This window comes from Sebastes umbrosus, chromosome 19 (genome assembly GCF_015220745.1).
Source record: "Sebastes umbrosus isolate fSebUmb1 chromosome 19, fSebUmb1.pri, whole genome shotgun sequence".
NCBI lineage: Eukaryota > Metazoa > Chordata > Actinopteri > Perciformes > Sebastidae > Sebastes > Sebastes umbrosus.
The window spans coordinates 8,009,414-8,035,156 of NC_051287.1; the positions used below are offsets into that span (position 1 = coordinate 8,009,414).

General features: G+C 39.6%; 1 protein-coding gene and 1 long non-coding RNA gene across 5 annotated transcripts in view; one reads left to right on the forward strand and one right to left on the reverse strand.

Moving 5' to 3' along the window:
• LOC119478655 overlaps nucleotides 1-6,330 on the reverse strand; it is a 21,245-nt gene extending 14,915 nt beyond the window's left edge. The window contains exon 1 of the long non-coding RNA XR_005204473.1: nucleotides 6,234-6,330. This is a non-coding gene — a long non-coding RNA (uncharacterized LOC119478655). The remainder of the gene's footprint in view (nucleotides 1-6,233) is intronic.
• Nucleotides 1-24,863, forward strand: part of LOC119478654 (transcription factor 4-like) — a 227,091-nt gene extending 202,228 nt beyond the window's left edge. For 3 of the 4 annotated variants that reach the window (XM_037753537.1, XM_037753538.1, XM_037753539.1), the window contains 5 exons: nucleotides 10,767-10,905; nucleotides 15,425-15,575; nucleotides 16,240-16,469; nucleotides 17,044-17,191; nucleotides 19,401-24,863. In XM_037753537.1, coding sequence (XP_037609465.1) covers nucleotides 10,767-10,905; nucleotides 15,425-15,575; nucleotides 16,240-16,469; nucleotides 17,044-17,191; nucleotides 19,401-19,449 — 717 coding nt within the window. In that variant the 3' untranslated portion in view covers nucleotides 19,450-24,863. Of the gene's footprint in view, nucleotides 1-10,766; nucleotides 10,906-15,424; nucleotides 15,576-16,239; nucleotides 16,470-17,043; nucleotides 17,196-19,400 lie in introns of those variants that run through there. The other variant, XM_037753540.1, reaches the window with a different exon arrangement.
• Nucleotides 24,864-25,743: the final 880 nt, after the last annotated feature.

A 25,743-nucleotide genomic window follows, 5' to 3' on the forward strand; every position in this document is an offset into this window, starting at 1 on the left:
AGGACAGCGGATATACAAGCCGTTGTTATGATACGTACATGAAACAAAGCGGTGTCTGCTGACCATTTTCACACCACTCTCACTCACCATTTAGCTTCATTCCAGATGGCCATGTCGTTGTGAAAATATCCGTGTATTTGAATCAGAAGAGATGAAGATGAAAAATGAGAACGGCCAATCAGATTGATTACTCTCACCGATGGGCTCCGCCGCCGATTCAACATGCTGAATCGGCCAAAAAAACCTCAAACACGGGCAGACTAGAGCCGACGGTACGGGACACACAGAAAAAACTAGGGGCACAGACACTCACCGGCAGCCCCAAACTATCCAACGGCCAACTGTCGCGTTGGTGTGTAGGGGCCTTTAGAACGCATTGCGAATTTTGATTTAATCGCAATAAACAGATCAAAATGATGCTGAAATAACTACATTATAATGTTGATTTGTTAAAAGTCTGAATTCATGTTTTGTCAGGTCTGTCCACAAGACGACAAGCAAACAACTTTTAAAAAGCTTGTTTTCTGAATGGAGTTTGGATTGATCAGTGCCAGGCTATGCTGACATTGTAGCTGCTCCATCAACACTCAACATCAAGTCATCTAGGCATAAATACGTCAGCAACATTGTTGAGTTTGGTCCGGTCTCTGTACAGATATGATGTACTATTGTAGCTCTGGGTGACCCCAGACAGCTACAATATTTGTTTCCTCCATTTCTGATTCAACAACGTCAGGATGTCAGTGACAACAAGAGAATTTCTTGATCTAATTGAATTATTTCAACTTGCGCGATTGACGCAAATTCTGCGTCAACCCTATCGCCAGACAAAAACAATATGAGACGATTCTGCAAACCCTGAATTATGTTGATTTAACAATGTTTTTTTGTGTCCATTGTCAAATTTTTGCTTTCTATGATATGAACATGCCAATTACAGTATAGTTAGTGATTATGGCAAATAGACTATGGTTAAGGAAGAACAGGTAAACAACATCTCCCCACTATTCTTTACAGTTTTCAGTATGATAACCGTCAAACCGGGTGAAAGTATTGAGGTTTGGTTCCCAGGTCTAGTGAGTGGAGCATCTACTATGTACTTCACACAAAGTATATGCATGTGTGAGTGTACAGTGTAAACAGGAAGTTTGAAAGAAAAGAAAGAGACTCAATAGAAATACTGAAGAAAAAAAACGAAATGAGTGGAAAATGAAGGGAGAGGAACGAGTGATGTAATGTCTAAAATGAAGCCATTGTGTTTGCACTGAGACTTTTTCTGTTTTTCTCGTGCATTCATTCACTTTCTCTCTCTCTCTCTCTCTCTCCTTCTAGTTTTCTGTCCCTCTCCCAGTCACTCTTTTCAGTTTTCTTTCTCATCATCATCCCACAACTTATTTCCTCTTTCAGTACTCTGTCTCATTTTTATTTTTCTTCACTTTCCTGTCTTCCCTTTCTAATCCTTCTTTACTTCTTCTCCTTCGTCTCTTTTTCTGTAACTTTCCTGTACCTCCTTATGTTCTCACCTCTTGTTTCTTTACTGTATTTTTTTTTTCATTTACTCCCCCCTCTCTCTCTCTCTCTCTTTCCTCTCTTTCCTCTGATGTTTTTATGCCCACGCTCATTTCTGTCTTATTGACACACATTTATTACATACTTTATTATATATTTTCTGTCACTTTTGTTTTCATCTTCTGTCTGTAGTTATTCTCTCTCTCTCTCTCTCTCTCTCTCTCTCTCTCTCTCTCTCTCTCTCTCTCTCTCTCCCTCTGTCTCTTTCATTCACATACACACACACACACACACACACACACAGCTGTATGTAGTTTGGCAGTGTTAGGCAGAGACGCCTGCAGGCTGAGGTCATTACTCTGGGAAAACAGGTGGTAGACTGATGCGGGAGAGAGAGAGAGAGAGAGAGAGGGTGATAGATGCATACATAGACATGAATGTATCATACTGACACTCAAATACATAAAGGCATCAATCTATAAGTATATACACACATATGATCGGACATTGTAATTTTTTTCCAATTAAGTTTATATTTTTTATTAATGCCCAAATCATGACACTCAGATGAGATCAAGAAGATTCAGCACAGGGCTGGCTTAATGCATAGGCCATATAGGCGGTCGCCTCGGGCTCCACCCTCTGGGGGCCGCTGGTCGTCCTCTAAAAAAAATAAAATTAAAATATAAAATATAAAATATAATTTGTTTTAAAAAGATGCCGGCGGGCGCCCTTTCTTATTTTGTGCATTGAGGTAACACATTAACGAATAAAGAAAGAAAGAAAGAAATACACTGTAACTCTCATTGTAGTGATACTGACTAAACACTTTTAAGCCAACAATATCAGGGACTAATTGTTTATTTATATTACAATAAGTACAGTTATTTATGAAAAGAAAACTCTTAAAACCAAGTTGCAGTTTACGGGGTTAGGGTTCTGGAGGAATGAACGCCGCCTATGGAAGTGGCGGAAAGGGGGGCTCCAAATCTGAACATGGCCTAGGGCACCAAAAGGGCTAGAGCCGGCCCTGGATAAGCAACACTTTTTGTTTTGTTATGCGGTTGTGATGTGATAATACAGTGGAGAGATGGGTTTGGAGGGAGACTCTGAAAGGAAGGGGGCAGGTTAAAGGGGAGAAATGTCTCTCTCTCTCTCCATTAAGCAGTTTTACATTAAGTAAAATGGATCATAATCTGCATCACTTTGCTGTAAAACACACTAATGCCTTTTAATACTCCTCTCCTCTCTAAATCTCCTCTCTTTTCTCAGTCACTAAATGTACTCCTATAAGCTGATGGAAATCCACTATCGCCCATTTACCTTCAGTGCAATGATAATAATAAACTATCTCTTATGACATCATTCTAAAATTGTTCTATAACCAACCATGTCATACTAGCTCACGAAGGAGGTTAAATAACGCTCCAAACTTTTTTAAAAATATAAAAAATGTGTGATTAATTTGCGATTAATCGCCAATAAATATTTTAATCGATTGACAACAACAAGTTTTTGTTATTATTTATTTGCAGCAGATCAACACCCATGGTTTTGGAATGGCTATTTGCAATTCGTTGTTATACAACATATAGTGTGGTAAATTCAGTCTAATTATTCATGTTTTTTTCTAGTTAGCAGTATTATGCTGCTAATTTATTCAGTGATGTAATACTAAACTAAAATATGTGTAAACTCTGACCTTCAGCTGGTGATCATTGTAAAGTAAACAACCACAAATATCAAGATAAAAACAACAGTGTCTTCAGAAAAGCATTCGTTTCTATCAGAGAGAAATCTTCATATATAGCTACCGTTCATTTGATAAACGTGGGCTGTTGTGTTTCTCCTCAACTTATATGTTCCTGAAAGGATGAATTATAGTACTGTATATGTTAATATACGGCGCTATAGTATGGTAATGTTGTTTCAGTGCAGTCCGCCTTCATTGTTTGTACTCAAAAGCTGTGTGATATGAATATTTATGAGGAAAAGAGGTTATGATCATTGGACGTTCGTGTGCAGCCTCGCGTTCATGTAGATGATGAGATGTATAAACCTTAACGGCCTTGATAATTGCTTAATACAACATGGTTTTGAGTCTCAGGTTGAGCGACGAAAATGCTATATGTTTCTGTTAGTATGGAGGACCAACTGTGACAAAAACAAATCAATAAATGAATACACCTTATATTGATATTTTATAATATGAATGTATAAATTATAGTTAAAATGAACAAGACAAAAAAAGAACTAACAGTATAACTTCAAATAATTGAAGAATACAAAGATCTAAAATATATTTGGTATGTACATTTATATTTTAAAAAAATATCTAGTAAGGTCCACTTACTGTAATGGTATCTTACATTCTTCATCAGCAGATATAGTTTTGCCTGCAGATAAGTGCAGTTGAAAGCTCCGCAAAAGGCTAGTAAGTGGACCATGAGTTAAGTTGTTTTTTTTCTGAAAAGTACTATTTCCTTTGTCCTTCACACTCAACTATTAAAGATTATTTAACACTATAAATATATATATATAAATATATAAATGTGACAACCCCAAAAAAAGAAAAACGTAGGTAGGTAATTAATTTTAAAATGTAAATAAAAACAAATAAATAAATAAATAATAATAATAATAATAATAATAATAATAAAATATGCAGAAAGATATAAATAAAAATGTGCTTTAACCTTAACAGTAATCATAAATCTAAAGTTAAAATATTATTTTGTACTTTAATATGACATAAATATAAATACATGATTTTATGATGGGTTGACACTTACTTACTACTTTACTATCATATTTAAAATTTCTCACATGCATCAAAGCACAAAGGCCACACAATGACAATTTCCGTATATTTTTCATTCAGTATTAGCAGCTCATCCAGATGCATTTTGCTCAGAAATTGCTAACCCCATAATGACATTTTTCCCAATGACATAGTGCAGCCTTCTCCCTCTTCCCTCTTCCATCCCTTTTCCTCTGTTTCATTTTTCTTTGTTTATTGACATTTTACTCGACGGAGGAGTCTGTCGTCCTTCACTGCGTTCGTTACACGGAAAATTAGGGAAAAAAATACATACATATCACGCCACTGGAAAATGTTGCTGTACTTTTTTCCTCTCATGGAAGTTCTCAACACTGGGCTCAGTGTGTGTGTGTGTGTGTGTGTGTGTGCGCGTGCACGCGTGCACGCGTGTGTGTGTTGACGTCGCTACAGCAGGTGTTTTCTGTCAAGTGTTCAGTTTTCACAGAGGAGAGACTGTTCAGTTTGAAGAATGTTCCACCATGTGTGTGTGTGTCCAGTCTAGTTTGTTTACAGTTCAAATAGCTATGCACATTATATCACATCTACAGAAATGCATTGCATTCACAAAATAAAACTAAGCTGAGAAGTGTAATCATTGTGTTTGTATTTCCTATTAGTATTTTGGTGAGGAAAAACTGCCATGGCCATTTTCAAAGGGGTCCCTTGACCTCTGACCTCAAGATATGTGAATGAAAATGGGTTCTATGGGTACCCACGAGTCTCCCCTTTACAGACATGCCCACTTTATGATAATCAAATGCAGTTTTGGGGCAAGTCATAGTCAAGTCAGCACACTGACACACTGACAGCTGTTGTTGCCTGTTAGGCTTGAGTTATACATACATTTGCACAAAGCAGCATATTTGCCCACTCCCATGTTGATAATAGTATTAAATACTTGCCAAATTTCCTTTTGAGGTACATTTTGAACAGCGATTGAGCATTAATTGCGATTAAATATTCTAATCGATTGACTCCCCCAATCAAGATCTAATGGTCATATTTCCAGGAAATATCCTGATCACATTCCCTCTCCCCTGGTGTTGAACCTTTACCGCTTCATTATTACATTTCCTCCTTTCGTCTCCTCCTCCTCCGGTGTGTTTTTTTCAGACCGCGACAATAATTGAAAACGACAAAAGGAAATTGCAGAAATCCGTCTAATACGGGCTGAAATATTACAATTTACGGAGTTAGTAAATTGACAGTTTCTTCTTCTCTCGGGCGTGTTACTGCAGCAGCAGAGACCGACTTGTCCCTACTGTTTACAACTGCATGACAAATCTGTCTCTCTGTGTGTGTGTTAGAGAGAGATCTCTTGACCCAGAAATTCCCTTCTTCCTGTGTAATCAGCACACACACACACACACACACACACACACATTTTAGATGAACACACTTCCCACTGATCAACAGCATTGCAGATGACAGCTACTCAGCACCTCCTCCTCTATCTCTTGCTTTTCTTTTTTTTATTTCAATCTGCTTTATTGGAATGACATTTATATTTGTCTGTGTCGCCCAAGCAGAGAAAAAAAGTGAAAATAGCATATAAAAGAATGGGAAAAGTAGGCAATGGTGATAAATAAAGTTTTCAGTGAACATTAAAACAAAATATATGAATATTTTTATTCCCTGTCATGCTTTATTTATTTTGTAATAGGGCTAGGCATCAAATCAGTACTTTCTCAGTTACCAACCAAAATGTCTACATTATCTATACTATCTTTAATTTTCACAGGAAGTTAGGTTTAGGCAACACAACCCCTTAGTTAGGGTTAGGAAATGGTCGTGGTTGACGTTAACTTCACTGACTAGCGACTCACGTGACTCACGGGACTGACTATAGAGTCGAGTCACGTGACAAATAAGTCAACATTGCTTTTAGTTTCACACGGGACACAAACAGCGGTCTCCTGGTTGAAAGTCTTGTGTTTGTTTGACCCATCCACCACCAATCCTGCCCACCCTTAGTGGGCTCTCATGCTAATAATACTACGTCCTTGCTTGAGGACGGGTTGCCGTCTCCTACAAAATTACGTTCTCATACAACTAAACTGCATTCTCAATTACGTTTTGAGGGAAACGTATTTTCTCCCAGATTACGGTCGCAGTTTTAAACACTTTTAAACACAAAGTTAATGCTGTAAATTGAAACAAAACAAAACAAAACAAAAAATGCAACAAAATGACTTAGTTAAGTTTAGTGAAAAAAAACAAAAAAATCATGTTTTGGCTTAAAATGACTCTGTTTGTTACGCTATTAAGCTACGTAATTTACAATACAATTTTGTTGTATGGGAACGTCATTTTCAGGAGACCAGGCTGGCATGTCTGACATTAAGCAGCTCACAGGATGTTGTGAAGCGAATCATGACTTTGGGCAAGTGTTCAGCAACCAACTGTCAGACTTTAGAGGGTCCTTAAACGCACCAAAGCGGAGAGTATTTTTTTTTTTTTTACTTTTGTTAGGGTGTTGTGATAATACAGCTGTTAGCAGTGACTGTATGTAAAACTCTCCCTGTTGGTGCATTCAAGGACACTCCGACATCTGTTTTTTCAGAATTGGCTGCTGTTTTTTTTTTTTTTTTAAATCAAACAAACAAACAAACTTCATACTTTTCACAGCAAACATATGTGCGTCTTATTTGTTTGGGTTTGATGTTCAGACGCAACATCGCATGATTGTGATGCTTTCCAGCAGTCGGTTAAATCACAGATGCCCGGGTGTCCTTGAATGCAACTCTGACAAAAATCAGAACAAATCATAACAAACGCTTTGACAAGATGATCTTAACTCAAGATCTACTTACTAGCTTTTACCGCGGCTTGAAGTTGTGGCTGACAAAATCAACAACTTTGACTCGCTGTTGCTTCCATATTGTTATTGGCTGCACGATTAGGTTTATCTGTCATCCAATCAGATGTCTTTAACCTGAGGGACGGTGGGCGTGGCTGTGGTTTATGGTGACTGTCTGAGCTACACCAGCGGCAGATCAGTTTATGTGTAATTTATTTATATTTTTCTCTTCCGTCTGTCTCCCCGTCTTCCCTCCTCATTGAACTAAATCAGGGAAGAGAGAAAGGAAGGCTCGTTAAAATATAAAAGCCCTCCATTAAAAATGTACGCCACCCTCTCTGTCTCCCTCGCTGCTGCCATTTTACATTTGGGAATCCAGGCGGTGATGAAAGGCAGAGAACGGAAAGAAAAGACGAGAGGCAAATAATAAATAAGGGAGCAAACAGACGTATGGAGGGATAGACGCTCAGTTTGAAACACGCACACACACAGAGACACACACACACATGCATGCAGACAAGCGACATTTTGTGATATTTGCATGGAGCGAGAGGGGAGTTTGGCATGTGGTGGGCAAGACCTCGCTGTCAGCCAGCTGGATTACCACACAGACAGAGGGATTTGATTTTCTAAACAACTTTATTTACACTATGGTTATCATACAGTACATCTAAAAAGTCATAACATAATAGTGTATGTATTTAAAAAAAAAAAATCTATACATGATCTGTTATAATCTGCTTCAAAAATGAACACAATAGGTGTTAAATAATGCTACGAATTTATGCAAAATTTTGGCGAGGAAAAACTGCCATCGCCATTTTCAAAGGGGTCCCTTGACCTCTGACCTCAAAATATGTGAATGAAAATGGGTTCAGTTTGTACCCACAAGTCTCCCCTTTACAGACATGCCCACTTTATGATAATCACATGCAGTTTGGGGCAAGTCATAGTCAAGTCAGCACACTGACACACTGACAGCTGTTGTTGCCTGTTGGGTTTGAAATGATTTGTTATGATTTAAGCATATTTTTTTATGCAAAATGCAGTACCTGTGAGGGTTTCTGGACAATATTTGTCATGTTTTGTGTTGTTAATTGATTTCCAATAATAAATATATACATACATTTGCATAAAGCAACATATTTGTCCACTCACATGTTGATAAGAGTATTAAATACTTGACAAATCTCCTTTTAAGGTACATTATGAACAGATATAAAATGTGCGATTAATTTGCGATTAAATATTTTAATCGATTGACAGCCCTATAATGAAAATAAAAAAAAAAATGTGTGCGTGTGGAGTTAGAAAGAAGTGATCTTACCAGACCTCTTTAGACTGCTCCTCATCTCTGCTGCAGGATAAAGGCTACATCAGCTGCTACTAGCATAACACACCCGATTTTCTGACCAAACTATAGGCAGTCAAGTTGTATCGTGGGTAATGTAGGCACCACTCTGGTTCTGCTGACGTTATTTTACTGTGCCAGAGCCAGTGCAGGTGTCGTTAGATGATTTACAGAAATTTGAACTCTTAAACGGACGTATTTATTCGATTAATATGACAAACAGTGAGTTAAGTGCAACCACCACCACAGATTCTGTTTCAACCAAAAATGGCTAAATGGATTTGTAACTCGCTGCTAATTGGTCCGGGGCAAAAATACCCCCTGCCCCCCTTCCCAAACAGCTAGTATGAGCATGATGTGCTGAATGATGAATTGAAATGAAATGGCAATTTAGTCCGATTATCACCCTATTAAGGAGCCTCCACACTGTGTCCACACGCTGCCATTTCACAGCATTCATGTAGCACCTTATACAGATCTGTCACGATTCATATCCAGCCACCGTCCTGCTGATGTCTTCAAAGTAAAAAGCTCAGAGAAAGGAGGGTTTGTGAGATAGAGAGAGAGAGAGAGAGAGAGAGAGGCCATTCTGAACCGCAGGACACCACGGGAAAGCTGGCATCACACACACACACACACACACACACACACATGAAGAGAGCCCATCTCGTGCCAAAACAGTGAGTCCCTGCTGGAAGCTGCTCGGTGCTCTGGGAATTAGAAATCCCACAATTAAACATATGGGCATTAAGATAATTGTCAGTTGTTGTGCTGTCGTGTGTACATGTTTGTATGTGTGTGTACGTGTGTGCGTGCGGCAGACAGATGGATAGGATTCAGCCAAGCACACAAACACACACACACACACACACACACATGCACCCCTACGGTATTTCCCTGATAACACACATGAAAAACAAGAAGACACACTCGAGTTCCAGTAAAAAAAAAAAAAGTGTAAATATACATGTCAGACATGCAGATATGAACCTGGACTGAGACACACACACACACACACACAAGAACAGGCAGTCTGGAGGAGCAGAGCACACCTGAGTTGTACTGTACTGGAAAAATGGACGAAAAAAAACATCGGATGGTGTGTGTGTGTGTGTGTGTGTGTGTGTGTGTGTGTGTGTGTGTGTGTGTGTGAGACAGATGGACATCAGCGTCGTAGAAAGGCAGAGGATGCCCTCAACAGGCCAAATACAGAACTACAACATCTGGAGGAGAAAGAAATCATTTGATATAGACTAGTCCAGTGTTGGATCTATTTTCCTGTGTTGATTTTTATGACCATTTTTGTATTGTTGAAAAGTGATATTTTTCTCCCTCTCTTCTGGTGTTACATTATTATACACAAAATATAATCAGGGGATCTAGTCACATAACACTCTAAGTGCAATAAGCAACAATATGATCTGGAAAAAATACAAAGCATTTTAAGTAATTATGAAATAATTAATAGAACAACTGGCCACTGCTGAGGGTAGTACATAAGTCAAGTTTTAGGAATTATATTTATTAGAGTTGTCAAAGTTAACGCGATAACGCTTATTCTTGAAGACCCCACATTTTCATTGCCAAGGACTGCTTGCTCTATTTGTTGTGCATATGACGAATAATAATGAACTTGAGGGTACCACATAAGTCAGGTCAAAATTTGGCCACAGTCTGAACCTTTTGTTTTATAATTATTTGCACAATGCCAACGCAGAAAAAAGAAACGAAACGGTTAAATCACTGGAAAAGAAATTTAAAAGAGTTGGACGTTGAACGTGTACAGTAGCTCCCTACAGGAGCATAAATGACAGACAACAACATAAAACCATCTGGTCAACCTCAGTGCAGGACTGTTAGCATTGGGACATTTGGGTGACATGTTCCTTCATTTCCATGAACAGACACACAGAGACATGAGTCAATCCCACATACACCGTCCTGCTGCCCCAAATACTCACTAGAGCACCAAATGTGGATTAATCCGCCGCTGAAAATAGTCCCCCACAAATGCACTGTTTCGTCCTGTTGGAGTAATGTTTGCTAAAAACGACAGTGCCCAGCTGTTAGAGGAAAGAACCTGTAACAGCAAAAGTAAAATGACGAAGTTGTCAAAATGGCATTTTTTATGAACTGTGATTTAAACAAACGTCATTCCAGACCCAAAACAGACTCAGACCACATCTGGACTTTAGAAGTTAGAATTGAGTCAGTGTTTGTGTGCTTGTATCAACTGCAGAGCGCAAACAGAAATCCCTCACCATCTTCTTCACTCTGTCTTCCAGGTGGGCTCTCACAGAGAAGACGGCAGCAGCGTGGGCGGTTTGCGTGGCGGACACTCGATGGCGGGTCAGGGGCCGGGGCCTCAGCTGCCAGCTCAGTCGGCCACCTCGCCGGACCTCAACCAGCCCGACCCGTACCGCGGTAAGACCCTTTCGAACACCAGTTACATACTAGTTACACCGAGCATCCCATTAAATCAGGATGAATATTCTGCAAGGAATGTTCTCCTTCTGATCGCGTTAGTTTCTTCTTTGTATGGACATTTTATGCTTCAGTCGTTTCAATTCAAACATATACAGATTACAAGAAAAACATACCTGCGTCCATGTGTCCATCATTTATAGTTAGTTAGTGACTGATGACCAGAGTTGCTGATGGACAAACTGTAACAGCATCTGCTGTTTCTGTTCATCTGTGTGTTCCCATTAAGGCACAGGCATCCCACTGGTATCCCATCATGCACTTGTGCACACATACAAACATACCAAATTAATATTCCAACCCCATATGATAAAAAATAATAATAGAAATAATAATAATAATAATAATAATAATTATTATTATAAAAATAAAAATAATAATAATAATAGTAATAAGAGAATAACAATACTAATAATAAAAGAAAAAAATTAATATCGAGGGAGCAAAAGAAGAGATAAAGAGGAACATCAAAGGGATAAAAAAGCAGAAGTGGATGAAGATTAAGAGAAATAAGAAATTAAAAAGGTTGTGAAAACAGGACGAAAAAGGAAAAGAAGACGATGAAGGTGAAGAAACATGACATGAAGGGAAATGAAGAGAGAGAGGAAAGACATACTGTAAAGATGAGAAAGAGGAAGATGATCTCAAGAAGATCAAAAAGAGAAGGGGGCAAGATGATTAGTAAAGGTGATAATGAAGGAGATGAAAAAGAAAAAGCAAATGTAAAAGAAGGACATGAAGTGAAGGAAAAGAGTTAGAGATGAAAAACAAGATGCAGAGGAAAACAAAAAAAACGAAGCTATTAAAAGGAAGATGAGGTTGGGGAAACTATCTGAGGTCGAGGATCAGCAAGTAGACGCTTACAGGTGCACACGTGGAGTCAGATCTCAGCTGGCAAAGCCTGGACGTCACCGCCCGAGCGGTAAAAGAAAAACTTAACGAGGAGGGTAAATAAATATATATGTGTGACATGAATATGGAGGAGGAGAAGTGTATATGAGCGCGCTGCGGAGCAAATTAGCCCTGAGCTCGTTTTTTAAAGGCTGAAAATGAGTCTGCTGGCAGCAAAGTTCAGCGAGCAGCAGCCAGAGCCAAGTGTGTAATGAGGTGAGAGAGAGAGAAACACACACACACACACACACACACACACACACACACACACACACACACACACAGAGAGTTGAGGGTGTGTAGAGGCTGTAAATAGAGAGTATTAAAATGGTTTTGGCAGCAAACACTTCAAACTCAGTAGCAGGGCTGTGGTTTCCTCCTCTCTCTCTCTCAATTTCAAAATAATTATGAACAGTGAAGATTTATATTATATTCATAGTATATTATATTTATATTTATATAACATTTATATATATATATATATATATATATATATATATATATATATATATATAATGTTTATATATATATGTGTGTGTGTGTTAAACTTGCTTTCTCCATCTTTCAAACAAGTTTTATCAAGCCATGCCAGTTTTTCCTCGCCAAAATTTAGTGCACGTTTGGAGTGTTATTTAGCCTCCTTTGCAACAAGCTAGCTATGACATAGTTGGTACCAATGGATCCCTTAGGTTTTCTAGTTTCATATGATGCTTTGATGCTTTAAAACTGAGCGCTCTACAACCTAAGAATCGCAAGTTGTATTAATATGTTAAAGAAATTAGTGCCGTTAAAATGAATTTGCGTTAACGCGTTATAATTGCATTAACTTTGACAGCCCTAATATATACAGTATTTATCGGTCTCGAGCAGGTCAGGTGATTTTATTCTATTTTTATCTTATGTATGATCATTTTTTTCAGCCATTCTGTTCCACAACCATGCACAAAATATTTCAAAGCCCCTGGAAACTTGGCTTCAAATATTTAGTATTCTTTCATAAGATTGAATATTCGTGGATGCATAAGAAACAGAGTTAAAAGCGGATCCTTGGGTAATATATATATATAGAGCTTAACAGTCAAAAACTCAGCTAATCTGCCTCAGCAGGATTGTCTGGATGTTGTTTGATCAGATTCGATTGGCAGTGACCAAACAACCCACCGACTATCATCAGATTCTGATTAAAATGTTGCTTAATTCTGATTGGTGAACTGAAGCATGCGATGCTCTACTATGTAGAGTGTGTTATAGGTGAATAGGATATAGAAATATAGCACATGTACAGCAAAATTTTTCTAAATTTGGCAGAAAATTGGTTTTCATGGACATTGTGCATGGTCATGGTTAGTGGTTTGCAGATTTGAGCAGCTTTTCCATTTCCTTTGTGCAATGCATTGTGGGTCAGTAGGTCATCAACAGCAAATGCGAAACAAGCCGATTTAGTCTGCATTCTTACATCTTTGGGTTTACTTCATTTGTGTCACTTTTCCGGAGTGAACACGCTTCAGAATTAGAATCTGCCTGGAGTCAGTATGTAGTCTGGCACTGGGACACGGCTACGGAGGAAGCCAGGAGGTAATGTGGAAGAAGTTTAGAAACTGGAAAAGCTGCACCGATTAGGACTGAAACATATTTATTATTAACATTAGTGCACATAAAACTGAGAAACACAGCTGAAAACACGTGGTGTTGACAAGAAACCACATTAGATCAGAGAAATTAGGACTCAGACTAAGAGTCAGACTTTAAAAATGTTCCCCTCAATAAGTCTCCTACAGTGTCCGTTTGTGTCTGTCTGGCTTCAATCACACATTCAGAGTCACTTCTCACAGTTTAAAGCCTTGTTAAATGATGCTATTTATGCACAAACACACAGCAATTGTCGGGAAAGGGACGCACACACAAACCAAACACAGACCGTCACTCAAAGCTGCACACAAAATGCCTCCAGTCAGGCAGACGGAGATTCAAAATGGCCGAGTGTTGGTCGTGTGTGTATGTGTTGTGTGTGTGTGTGTGTGTGTGTGTGTGTGTGTGTGTATGGGAACAGAGCAGAGTGTTTTGTGTTGACTGAGAAGTTGGCAGCGTCCCAGTGACGGATCCATACAGACGTCAAATAAAGACCGCTGTGTTCAGCTGAGGAGAGAGAGGCAGATAGAGGGCACAGGCGCTTCACGTCTGCATCACGGCTCTCCCGTGCCGCCATCTCGGAGGTCGACTTGAGAATGCCACGTTCGCACTACGTCAGGAGTTGAATGGGAAGAGCGGGAAACCCTTGCATATACTTCATTTTTAACCATTACTTGCTTAAATTAGCCGTTTTATCCAAATAATTATGCAGTTATATTGATTAATTTTATTCGTATTTGTGACACAGATACAGAAACAGTGTGTAGCTCCTTTTTGATGAACTGAATTGTTTTAGTGGTAATATTAAATGTAGCTGACAGTGATGGAAGCTTTGCACCGTATTATTGACACTTACTGTATGTGGTTCTTATGCAAAGTGTGAGATGCTATTGTCAGAAATTATTAATATGTGCGACTTGGAATTGCAACTACCCGGATGCTCATACAGTAATAACGGTTTATAAGATATGGCTTGAACACATCATAATGTGCACATATCATCTAATCATTGATTTTTGTTTGTATTTCTGTTACTGCGCCTTTATAATCCTCTGAACCCCAAGCAGTTTCAGGACATAATTCAAAGTTTTTTGCTGGATCTGGTTCATGTAAACAGTTTATTTTTGGAGAAATTTTAAATGAGACATGCAGAATAAAGTGATTTTGATGAAATATCACTATTTTAAGCACAGATTTGTTTGTTTTTTCTGATAGAAGCTTTCATCACATTTGTTCAAGGACAGTTGGAAACTTGAAAATGCGATGTTAAGTTCAGTTTTTACAGTTTCTGGCTATGATGAAAGGTGTATTTTTGGTGATTTTTCAAAGTAAACATGCCTGTCAAACCCGCCGGCGGGTTGTGGGGTTCGGAATATAGAAGTGTGAGTTTAGTAAGATATTCCAACGTTCACAATATTCAACACTTTTTAACCCTTTCCACCCTGACCTCTTCTCTAGACCATCTTAAAACAGTCTAAAAACGCTGCCTTCCGTCCATTTGGAGCGTCAGTTGTGTACGTAGTCCGAAATTAGCACGACGCAAACGCGCGGTTAAAAAGCAAGTATATCTCCGGCCTTAGGGAGCACAGTAATCACTGCAAGAGGTGGCTTGTCAGCGGAAAAGTAAACATACGCTATTTTGAAGTGTTTGAAACAATGACCAATGCTTTCATCGTGTTCATCAAATTGAAACAGTTTCATGAACATGTCTGGATTTCTCACCACCTGGAGTAAACTTGCTTCTCCACAAGTCTGAGCACAACTTAAGAGGTTTTATGTTGCTATAAAGCCATGCTGCCTGTGCCTTTGCTACTGAGAGTCAGTCATTCGGACTACTTTTTGAGGACATTCACTACATCGGCAATCAAGTAACAAGTGGTCATATATTGTATTTATCTATGTGCACCTTCTAACCCCTCCTCTCCCTATTTTCCTGCAGCCCTGTCCGGAGGCCTTCAGGGCCAGAGCGCCTCATCCGTCAGTTCGGAGATCAAATCAGAGGATGAGGGGGACGAGAACCTCCTGGACTCAAAGTCCCGGGATGACAAGAAGGAGGACCTGGACAGCAAGGACCTTAAATCAATTGAGAGGTTAAGATCTAAGTTACCCCGGCCACCTCTCAGGCGTTCGCTTCCATCAAACCCCTCAGCTGGGCTGGGACACGCGTTGTCCCCAAAACGCCTACATACATGCTCCAAGACCTTCCTTGTTCACAATGACATTGATAAACAAAACTCTTCCGGAGACAGAAACAGTAACTGAAAGTCAAGATGTTAAATTGGCTCTTTTTGTTCTAATTTTTTTCATTCGGCATTTTCATGGGATAGGGCAGGTAGTGTAAACATGAAAAATCCCTTGATCATTAGGCAGGGCTTTTACTTCTAATGGAGTATTTTCACATTGTGATGTCGCTACTTTTGCTTAATTGAATTATATAACTGTTTCTTCCAGCAATGGGCAGTAACCACAAATTAATAATCAGCTGTGGTAAATTGGTCTTATAAGGAAAAGAAAAGATAACCAGTGTTTTGTAGTTTTGAAAGGACACAAGGAAGGACTTTAAGCTCTGAGTGTTTTTGGAACCAGCCTTTGGACTTTGATGAAGTGACCAAGCCCTGTTGGCTGTTAATTTGTCACTTATTATCATCTTGTGAAGGAAATTTAAACTGAGCTTTCTTCTTCAAATCCTCCCCTTCCTCCTCTTCCTCCTACCCTCATCCCTTGCCTCCTCTTCCCCTTACTTGGTCACCGTAGCAACAACGACGACGAGGACCTGTCTCCGGAGCAGAAGATGGAGAGGGAGAGGGAACGGAGGATGGCGAACAACGCACGGGAACGTCTGCGCGTCCGCGACATCAACGAGGCGTTCAAGGAGCTGGGCAGGATGGTGCAGCTGCACCTGAAGAGCGACAAACCTCAGACCAAGTTACTGATACTGCACCAGGCCGTCGCCGTCATCCTCAGTCTGGAGCAACAAGTCCGAGGTCAGTTTCATATATGACCTTTGACCTCAGCAACTGCACCACATTGGTTTGCTTTTATCCTCATTTGTTTATTTATTTATTTAATGCAACTACACTTATTATTATTATTATTATCATTATTATTATTATTATTACAAATTAGCCACAAATTCACAGACTGAAAATTACATGGTCCAGCTGTATACTCTTGTTTAAATTCTACTGTTCTATTTTGTATGCAATAAGCAATTTTAGCTGCAGTATTATTGGGAACTTAAAGGATAAAACTGGTAATATTCAAAATTTGCTTTGGGGGGAATTTAAGGTGGAAATCAGGGTTCAAGAGGTTAAATATATATTTCCAGCATATGTAGTGCTCCAAGAGCTCCAGGAGAGGGCAGTAGTGGCACCTGTTGATTGTGTTCAACCTGTCTGAAGTTTTTGGCTTCTTGGCTTCAGTCTCACTGCACAAATAGTGACCCAGCACAAAGAAATACCTCACTGAAAAACACAGTCAGTCAGGACATTTTACAGACAGAAAAACAGCAGAAATAACAACAATTCCTCCCCTTTCTCTCTCTATCTTTCTGTCCAGAGCGAAACCTGAACCCCAAGGCAGCCTGTCTGAAGCGTCGCGAGGAGGAGAAGGTCACCGCGTCATCGGACGGGGCTCCCCTCTCGTTGGCCGCCGCGCACCACGCCGCCGCCGCCATGGGCGACGGGTCGAACCCCTTGGGACAAATGTAAAACTCAAGCAACATCTCCTCCCCCATGAATGGTCAGAAGGTTTCACTTATAAACTAATCTGCTGTTGTACCTTTAGCTTAAACCAAAGGAAATCAGAATTCAGAGACCAGTCCAGAAACTCGGAGCAATCATTTGATAAATCATGCCATGAAATTTAAAATATGGCTAACCAAACATTGGAATACAACATTCCTGCTTTCAGGGTCAAAAGTGACCTCGAAATATGGACAAGTTGTGTGATATGGCTTAATGTGGCGTCTGTGTACTTTTTAACCATTTTTTTCCTGCCGAATAGAAATATAGTAAAGGTAACAAAAATATGACTGGTCGAAAAGTCTCTTTTGCTTAGGAAGGTTCCTAACGGAGTGAAATGACCCATAAGTATCTAAGTGGCAGCCATGATAAGAACAAGCCTCCCGGGCATTGATGCAAATTTTCGTAGTGGCTAAACAGCGGTATTACAACTTCTGTGTCCGTCACATGATGCCATTGGGCCCAAAAATACTTTTTCCCATAGACTTACATTGGATGCGGAAGATTGCCAGATGATCCGGGTACTTTATCACTCAGCAGTCTAGTCATTTTGCCTTCATGCACCACTGAGCAACTGTTGGATATCAGTTGGATAATTTCTGCTGTCACTCTAACGCAAGAACAAAAGGTTCAAACTTACACAGACAACATGTAGACCAGATGCCATTTAGGTCAAATTTCTTCCAGTACTTGAATGAATTTCGTTCAGTTACTGACAGCTAATGTCTGGCAGAGCTGACGATATTTCAGCTGGCTAAAAACAGAGGCCATAACTTGAGTTTCTGTCTGGTCTGGGTACATTTTAACAACAGATTGGCAGTAAGTGTGATTTTATTGTGTGACTGTGTGTGTTCGTCGCTGTTCTTTGTTCTTTGTTTTCTCTTAAAACACTCAAATTGTATTTGTGTTTGCATGTTGAGTCGTGGAGCAGGTTAACTGCATAACTGAGCTCATTTCTTGATGTTCTGTAGTCTTGAGGTACCAAAGGTCCTTGATAAGGAGCAGGAGGGACCTGAGACAAAACCACACAGAGTTTCTTATCTGCAAAAGCTTTACAGTGAAAGAAATGCACCACGCCACCATTATAAACGAAAAGCCATTCCTTGGCTTTTCGTTTATACAGGTTTCAGGTCATGAAAGTCACCAAGCACATTAAAGACTCTGTCAACTTTAAGTGCAAGAAAAAGGACCAAAAGCATCAAAATGTTACAGGTTCATTAGTAGTGCCTGTGATGCAACTAGGCATCCTTGTTGGTCGTGTCTAGAAGGTAACCCCCAAGTTGCAAAAGCTCTTGCGAGACTCGCTGCCTGACGACCTATGCTAACCCGAGGCCTATTGAAAGAGGCTCGATCACGTGTCATCAACGCGTCATATCTTTGGGGTACAACACATGCGCAGTAAAATCTGGTCTGCTCTCGCCGAAATTGAGCCAATTGCAACGCACGACAGCAGCTTCAGTTAACCAACCCAGATCGATGCCTTACCATCATGCTGTTAATTTCAATGGCTGCTCATTGAAATGATGTGGTCGTTGGTGAAGTCAGTTAGGGCCCTATCTTACACCCGGCGCAAAGCGGCATACAGCACAGCGCAACTGTCATTGCTATTTTCAGACTGCGCAGTTGTCATTTTCATGCCCACGCCCACGTTGTGTAAGTAGCAAATGGACTTGCGCCCATCTGTGCGCCCATTGGCGTGTTGGTCTTACAATTAGTTGTGGTCAGGCGCATTGTTGGCGCATTGCTATCTTGAGGCAGCAGAAAGCGATTGCGCTTTTTAATCAACAAAAACCTGGTCTACCACTAGGGGCCGCAATGAGTTAACGTTAAAGTAAACTCATCACCTCCACCAAGGCCGAAGCCCTAGGAAGGAGGTTATGTTTTGCACCGCGGTTGGTTTGTTTTTTGGTTTGCTGGTTTGTTGGTTTGTCCGTTTGGAGGATAACTCCAAAAGTCCGCGATGGATTTGAATGACATTTTTTGGAGGGGTGGGTGTGGCACAATGAACAATCCATTCGATTTTGGTGGCGAGGGGGGGTCAGCGACGTACATGAAACCTGCCTTTGTTGAGGTCTGCGTTCTCCTAGTGCACTTCTAGTTTTTTCTATGTATTTGTGTGTCCATGTCCCTCCTCATCCCCCCTTCCTATATTTTTTCTCTTTGTCTCACCAGGTCCAAGGTGCCAGAGTTCATCAAGATGATGAGTGACCACTTCCTCTGACAGCGTTTCCAGGACAACCCGGCAATCGATCAACCCCGTTGTTGCTTCAGCCTGACCAATCAGATTCTCTGGATCTTCGGCCTGACCAATCAGATCAGCCTCCTTCTCTCCTCTCGTCTGTCTCTGATCCTCCTCTTCACCTTCGTCTCTCTTCTTCTGTCGAGAACACAAACTGCAGAGTCACATTAGTCGCTTTCGTCACTTTGCATCTCCAGCCGAAGTGAACTGGATGCTACTTTGTGGAGACGTTAAACGGCCGCTGTAACATGGCTGCTACAAAGTGGGAGCTTTTGACACAAAGTGACAGCAAATGGACAAACGTCTTTGGAATCACATCATCCAAGAAATTCTTCTTCTTGTACTACTTGTTTTATCAGCATTCCCAGTTTTAAAGAACAAAAGGGTTCTATATATAGTATATATATATATATGAGAAATGGAAAAAAAAAATGACAACAAACTTGTTAAAAAAGTGCAACTGGACGCGGGCAGTGAGGAGGGTACGGGTTGGGGAGGGTTGTTCAGAACGGAGCAAAACATATCAAGTGTTTAAAGAGTTTGTTTTTTTTAAAGCAACATTGTGCAGCTGTTGTTGAATGCAGCTTCAGCGCGTCTCTGACTGAATGGCAATCTAACGCCACACTGTGGATGAAGCTGTGCCTGATCTCCTCTTGGATGCAAACCAGTCAGATAGATACACACGGAGAAGCAAAGCAAACAAAACAAAAGAACAGGAAAATTCCAAGAAGTATCACGGAAGCAAGCTGCCCACTCATACATCCCCTTACAAACCATGCATTCTCACAGATTGAAGTATAAATTAAAACCTAGAAGATATTAGGTGCTTGATATGCTGAGTCATTTGAACAACAAATTAAGTTCGCAAACGCTTTTTGACGATCATATATGCCTAGAAAGAAACGGGGCTAAACAGGAAAAACAGGGGCAACTCGTTCTTCCCCTTCTAATGCATTCCCTCTTAACCTGCAAACATTTACAGTAGATTGTCAGTGTAAAAAAAAAAGAAATCTGAACATGTTTATGTATCTTTATTAGTGTTTTGGCAAAATTGTACGAACTGCTAACTTTTTAGTGTGATCACAAATTCAAAATCCTGGACAGTTGTACCCAAATGGCCCGTGTGTATCTACTGGGAGGAAGAGAGTACCTAAAGAATCAATCATTGAATCAGTTTATCAATCAATCAGCGAGTGATTCCAGAGGGACTGGGGTGTTTAAATTATTGAAGGTAGAGGAATTACAGAAGAAAAAACACAAATGAAGAATCATGCAGTAATGAAAAGTGTACTTCTAAATGCAGCAGGAAGGTTTCTTGTCATCTTCATTTGAGATTGTTATCGCGGGTTTGTAGTGCAAATGCAAAAACGAGCTCCAGCAAACATCCCGCGCCAGAGTCTTTTGTCAGATATTCGTCAACATGGGCACTAGGTAGAGCAGGCAGAGTTTGAAATGGTGTCCAGGCCTTTGCTGAAATCGGAGCACTGCTGGGCAGCTGGTTGAGACGATGGACAGATGATACAAATGGGTCGCTGGATGAGAGAGAAGAAGGGGCAGGACTGAGCACTGAAGTGAATTCTATTCCACGTTTAGCACATTCCCTGAATCACGATCGCTCTACTTGAATCGAGTGGTCCGGATGTCCCGAAGGCCTGAAGACGTTTTGGGAGTCATGGAAGAGTAATTATTTAAGTGGGCCAACATCCTGAGGAGCTAGAGATAAGAGGGAGAGGAGGAAAAAATCTAGAGGTCTAAATGATGAAGCAAGGGAACAATCATCATGGTGAAGGGGTGTATACTTTTCTTCTGGGGGCCAAGCAGCAGTAGTCAAAGCATTCCTAAGTTGGTTTCATTAGGTTCCCTCATTTCCTGGTTTAGTATCTGGCCGATCATAACCCCTCAACCTCAGACTGCCCTGCCCTGAGTAACAACCTTGGGGGACTTTCTGATTGACACGGGCTGTCTTGTAAAATAATAGACAAGTTCATTGTAGTTGAGATGTCTGTTTTTGGGACCATTAGCAAATTTCATTGGCCTTGCAATCCTTCATTGTAGAGACTAAAGACTCAAATCATTCAGCATGAGTCTGGCATGCCCGACGTAGGGTCCAGACATTCTGATAACCTTGGTTTGCTCAATATACATGTAAATTCAAAACATTTGTTAAAATTCTGCATATTTGAATCAAATGAAACCAGATCAGTACTCTACTACGTCTGGGGAAGGTCCAATCCACAAGCCCAACCACTAATACAGTGTATCACTTAAGAACTCTTGTACTCAGACCTACCCAGGTTTCTTGGGTAGAAGTTCAGAAGAACATTGACTTGGGAGTGATACCGGATTGGGAAAGAAAGTAATAGGATCAGGACAAAGGCAGGACTGGCATGTCATGATCGTGACCATGTGAGAACTGGAATTAATGAATCAGGTCCGGATAGGTCAGGAAAATAAATGTAATGTTTATTGCGTCGGTATGCATCAAGGTTTACTCTCCGGCAGCAGGCGAAGGTAATTTGAATATCTGCAAGGACGTCTATTGTTTTCTGGTGTCAATCTGAAACTCCCCTTTCACCCTTGCCCCAGTTTGAATCTTCCACAACCCAGGCCTATGTTTAATACCCAGTCCCAGTTCTGTCTTCTCTGCTGACCCTAGCCTTACGAGCCCTAAACCAGAGCCCTAGCCCCTCTCCCCAGCCTCGTGCCCCACCTAAGCGGTCCCACAGATGCAATTTGAACATTCACACTTCTACCAATGTGCCTTTTTAGAGTTCATATCATTCGAGTTGCCAGAGGAGGACATTTACCTGGTCTTTTAATAGGATGCAAGCTTAGGGAAACCTGTTCTTAGTCGTTAGGTTCTATGCAGTCAGGTTTTTTACCAGACCTGGGAATTTAAAAAAAGCTAAAAAGGAAAAAAAAGTATTTTTTGGATAAAAAACTAAACTGTATTTAATGTACTGTACGCTTATATGTAAGTAGACAACGTGTTCTGGCTTCGAGCCAATGAGACAGACGCTTGATTTAGCAAGACGAACCCCCATCCCAAACCCCCCAACCCCACCCCCAAGTTCTCCATAACCCCCAACCCTTCCTGTTACAACCCCCAGCCCTGTTTCCATGGTGAACAACGCGTCTCTTCTTGTATTATAGCTTATCAGCTTTTTATCAATATTTGATCGGCTTGTCCGTAAGCCAATGTAGTCTTCAGTACAAAGTGTGTGGTCGTATGTTGTAAAACAGATTTTCTTTTTTTTCTCTCTCTCTCTCTCTCTTTTTTAAGAAGAATCTTTTCTCTTATTACTTTTTCTTTGTCTGTTCTGGTTTACATGTCTATTATAGAAAATGTAAAAAAACAAAACAAAAACAAAAGCAAAAAAACAACACAATTCGCAATCCGACAGCATTGTTCTCTGTCGTTGGTCATTTTGACGCGGTTAAAATCGTACCCAATCAACAGGAAGGCACGGAAACTGGAAAAGAATCTATTTGAATAAATCAATCTATATATAAATGTACAAAAAAAATATATACGATATATAAGGAGGGTGCCCTTTTCTGTTATTTTTTTATTTTCTGTTGCAGAGGAGTGTTTGCTTGGGGAGGAATTATTTTCTCAAAGACTGAACTGGCAGAAGTTGGCGAGGCCCCTCAGTGTTATAAATTTTCAACTGACTTTGTTGTGTTCTCCGATGTTGCTATGACAACACCCTCTGACTAGTACGGCACCCTGCGCAGGACAAAAATGGGACCGGAGTTCCATCAGCTCCATTCACTGCTATCTATCCAAGGCAACAACACACAGACGTTTGTAAATTGTATGCAACAAAATGGCAAACTTTACCATTATTTTGAAATTGTGTATGTAAAAGTTATATTTTTACATGTAGACTGTTGTTATTTTGTGTTTTAGAAATATGTTGTATCGGTTTTTTTGTTAAAATATGAAAAAGTAAAATTCAGTGTGTGTTGAAAAAATGTGTCACATTGAAAATGTAGTGAGGTCAAAGGTTCAGAATCATTTTTTTTTATTATTGTTTTTCGACATTATGTTTATATCTGTGGAGAACATTTTTTGAGGGTTTGTGGGAGGAATCAGAAATCATAAAAGACATGATATTTGTTTAATTCTCCATGCCTCATGACATTGCCATTTTTAAATGTATTTTTTGCAGAGAAATTTGTAAATAGTCATAAAACATTTTCTGTGGGGTTTCTGTGGGGTGAGGACTTGCCAGTGAGAGGCGACGATGATGAACTTGTTTTGATTTTTAGTGAGGTTGTATTCGTCCGGTTACAGTAGACAGGTGCCAACATTTAGTTTCAGTCAGTGGTGCTCAGTACTGTTTGTGGTATTGGTTGACCATCTGAAGTGTGTAAGTCAAATTATTGTCTTTGCTTGCACCAAGAATCACTGGTGTCAGAGCCGGAGTGGGTCCTTTTATTTGCCATCTAAGGAATATATTTTGATTTTCAAAGAGCAAAACAAGCAGGTAAAACTGGTAAAAAAAAAAAACTGTTCTGTAAAATGCTATTCTTAGGGAAAGTGCAAATGCAAATTCATAAAAACACAGGTTATCATAACTCAAAAATACCTGAGTTTGTTATGCAAAATTCATTTTGATAATCATAAATATATAACAAATAAAAGTTGGTTATAACTTAAACCTATAACCTTTTTCAGAAATTGTTCTAGGGTGGTATAACAAAATTAATGATTTTATGTTTGATTACATAAATTATGACAAAAACTTAACTGAGGTACGTACCAAAATAATTCATTTTAGTTCTACCTGGTGGCTTCGGGCCGGCTCTGACTCCTGTGCATTAATATCTCTTCAAGATGGGTTGTAGATGTTGATTAAATGAAACACCCTCAGCACCTGATTCAAGATTAATATATGAACATTTTGTAAAAGATTGGAGTGTCACTAATATAAAAAAGCAGGTCGTCAGCAAACAATCTTATCAGCTATTTCCCCAAAAAGATATCAGATCATGTGCAAGGCAGTTTCAGTCATTTGTTTTTAGTGTTTGCCATTAAAATTGAGCTTTTTGTCAAAAGGAAAAGCTGCTTTGAATCGGACCTAGGTAAAACACTAGGATTGAATCTGTCAGTGTAAGTGCTAAATGTATTTTTTACGTAATGTTATTTTTGCGATGCTTCATTTCGTATTTTCTCTTTGTTGTATAATCAATTCATCTCCCGAATTACAGTATCTTCATTTTTATGTTACCCCTAATGTTTCTATTAGCCACAATGTTAACTTTTTTTTTTTCTTTTCCCTCCTTGTTGTACATACACACCTCATTTCTCTTTTTCAGTGACTGTGCCATGAGCTTTGTAATCTGTTACTCTGTACCAGTTTTACTGCAATAATGAGTTGAATTCAAAACGGCCACTCCTGTCCTTTGTTTTCCAAGGAAACATTTCTCACTTTTCCTATGATAGCTAACCCCATTTAAATGAACAAGTATACTCGGGTATACACCAGACACGAACACTAACCAACATCAGTAGCACAACAAATCTCAAATTTGGTACATCTATATAATACTAAATTTAATTTGTAGTGTTTTCGTCATAAAATAATTAAAAAAACTTTTCATACAAATGACCAGTATGGATGTTAACATGGCACTTCTTTTGCAGAAATGCACTATAATTCCTGTGAAAATGAACAAAATTAACAATCAAATGATAACAGAAAGTTTAAATTGTACAAATGTCCACTGCCAAAAACAAATAATTTAAAACTCCTGCCAATATTTCAAATCTCGTCTTGCCGAGTATTTCATTTTAGGCATTGAATATATTTCCCGGTTGCATAGTCATAAACTTGTAGAAATTATTCACCCTGAAGTATCTTACATTTTGAGAACTCAGATTAAATACATTTATTCTTGGGATATAAGCTTATTAAACCTCACCAGTATTTTCGTTTTTATAAGTTCAGTTACAGAATAAAGTTCACAGGTGATTTTAAATCCCAAAGGGCACTCAGAGAGAGAAGACCTCCGCCAAGGCCATGCCTTTTGAAAGTGAAAAATAATTTATGTAAATGGCCTGTGATTTGGATCCACTCCAACATTCAATGGGTTCCTCCTTGGCCCACACGCTTCCACCAAGTTTCATAAAAATCGGGCCAGTAGGTTTGACGTAACCCTGCTGACAAACAACCAAACTGAACCGAAAACATAACCTCCCTGACGGAGGTAATAATGCTTGCTGCCAAAATATTTGATCATTCTTGGGACCATCCTTCTTTTAGGGAG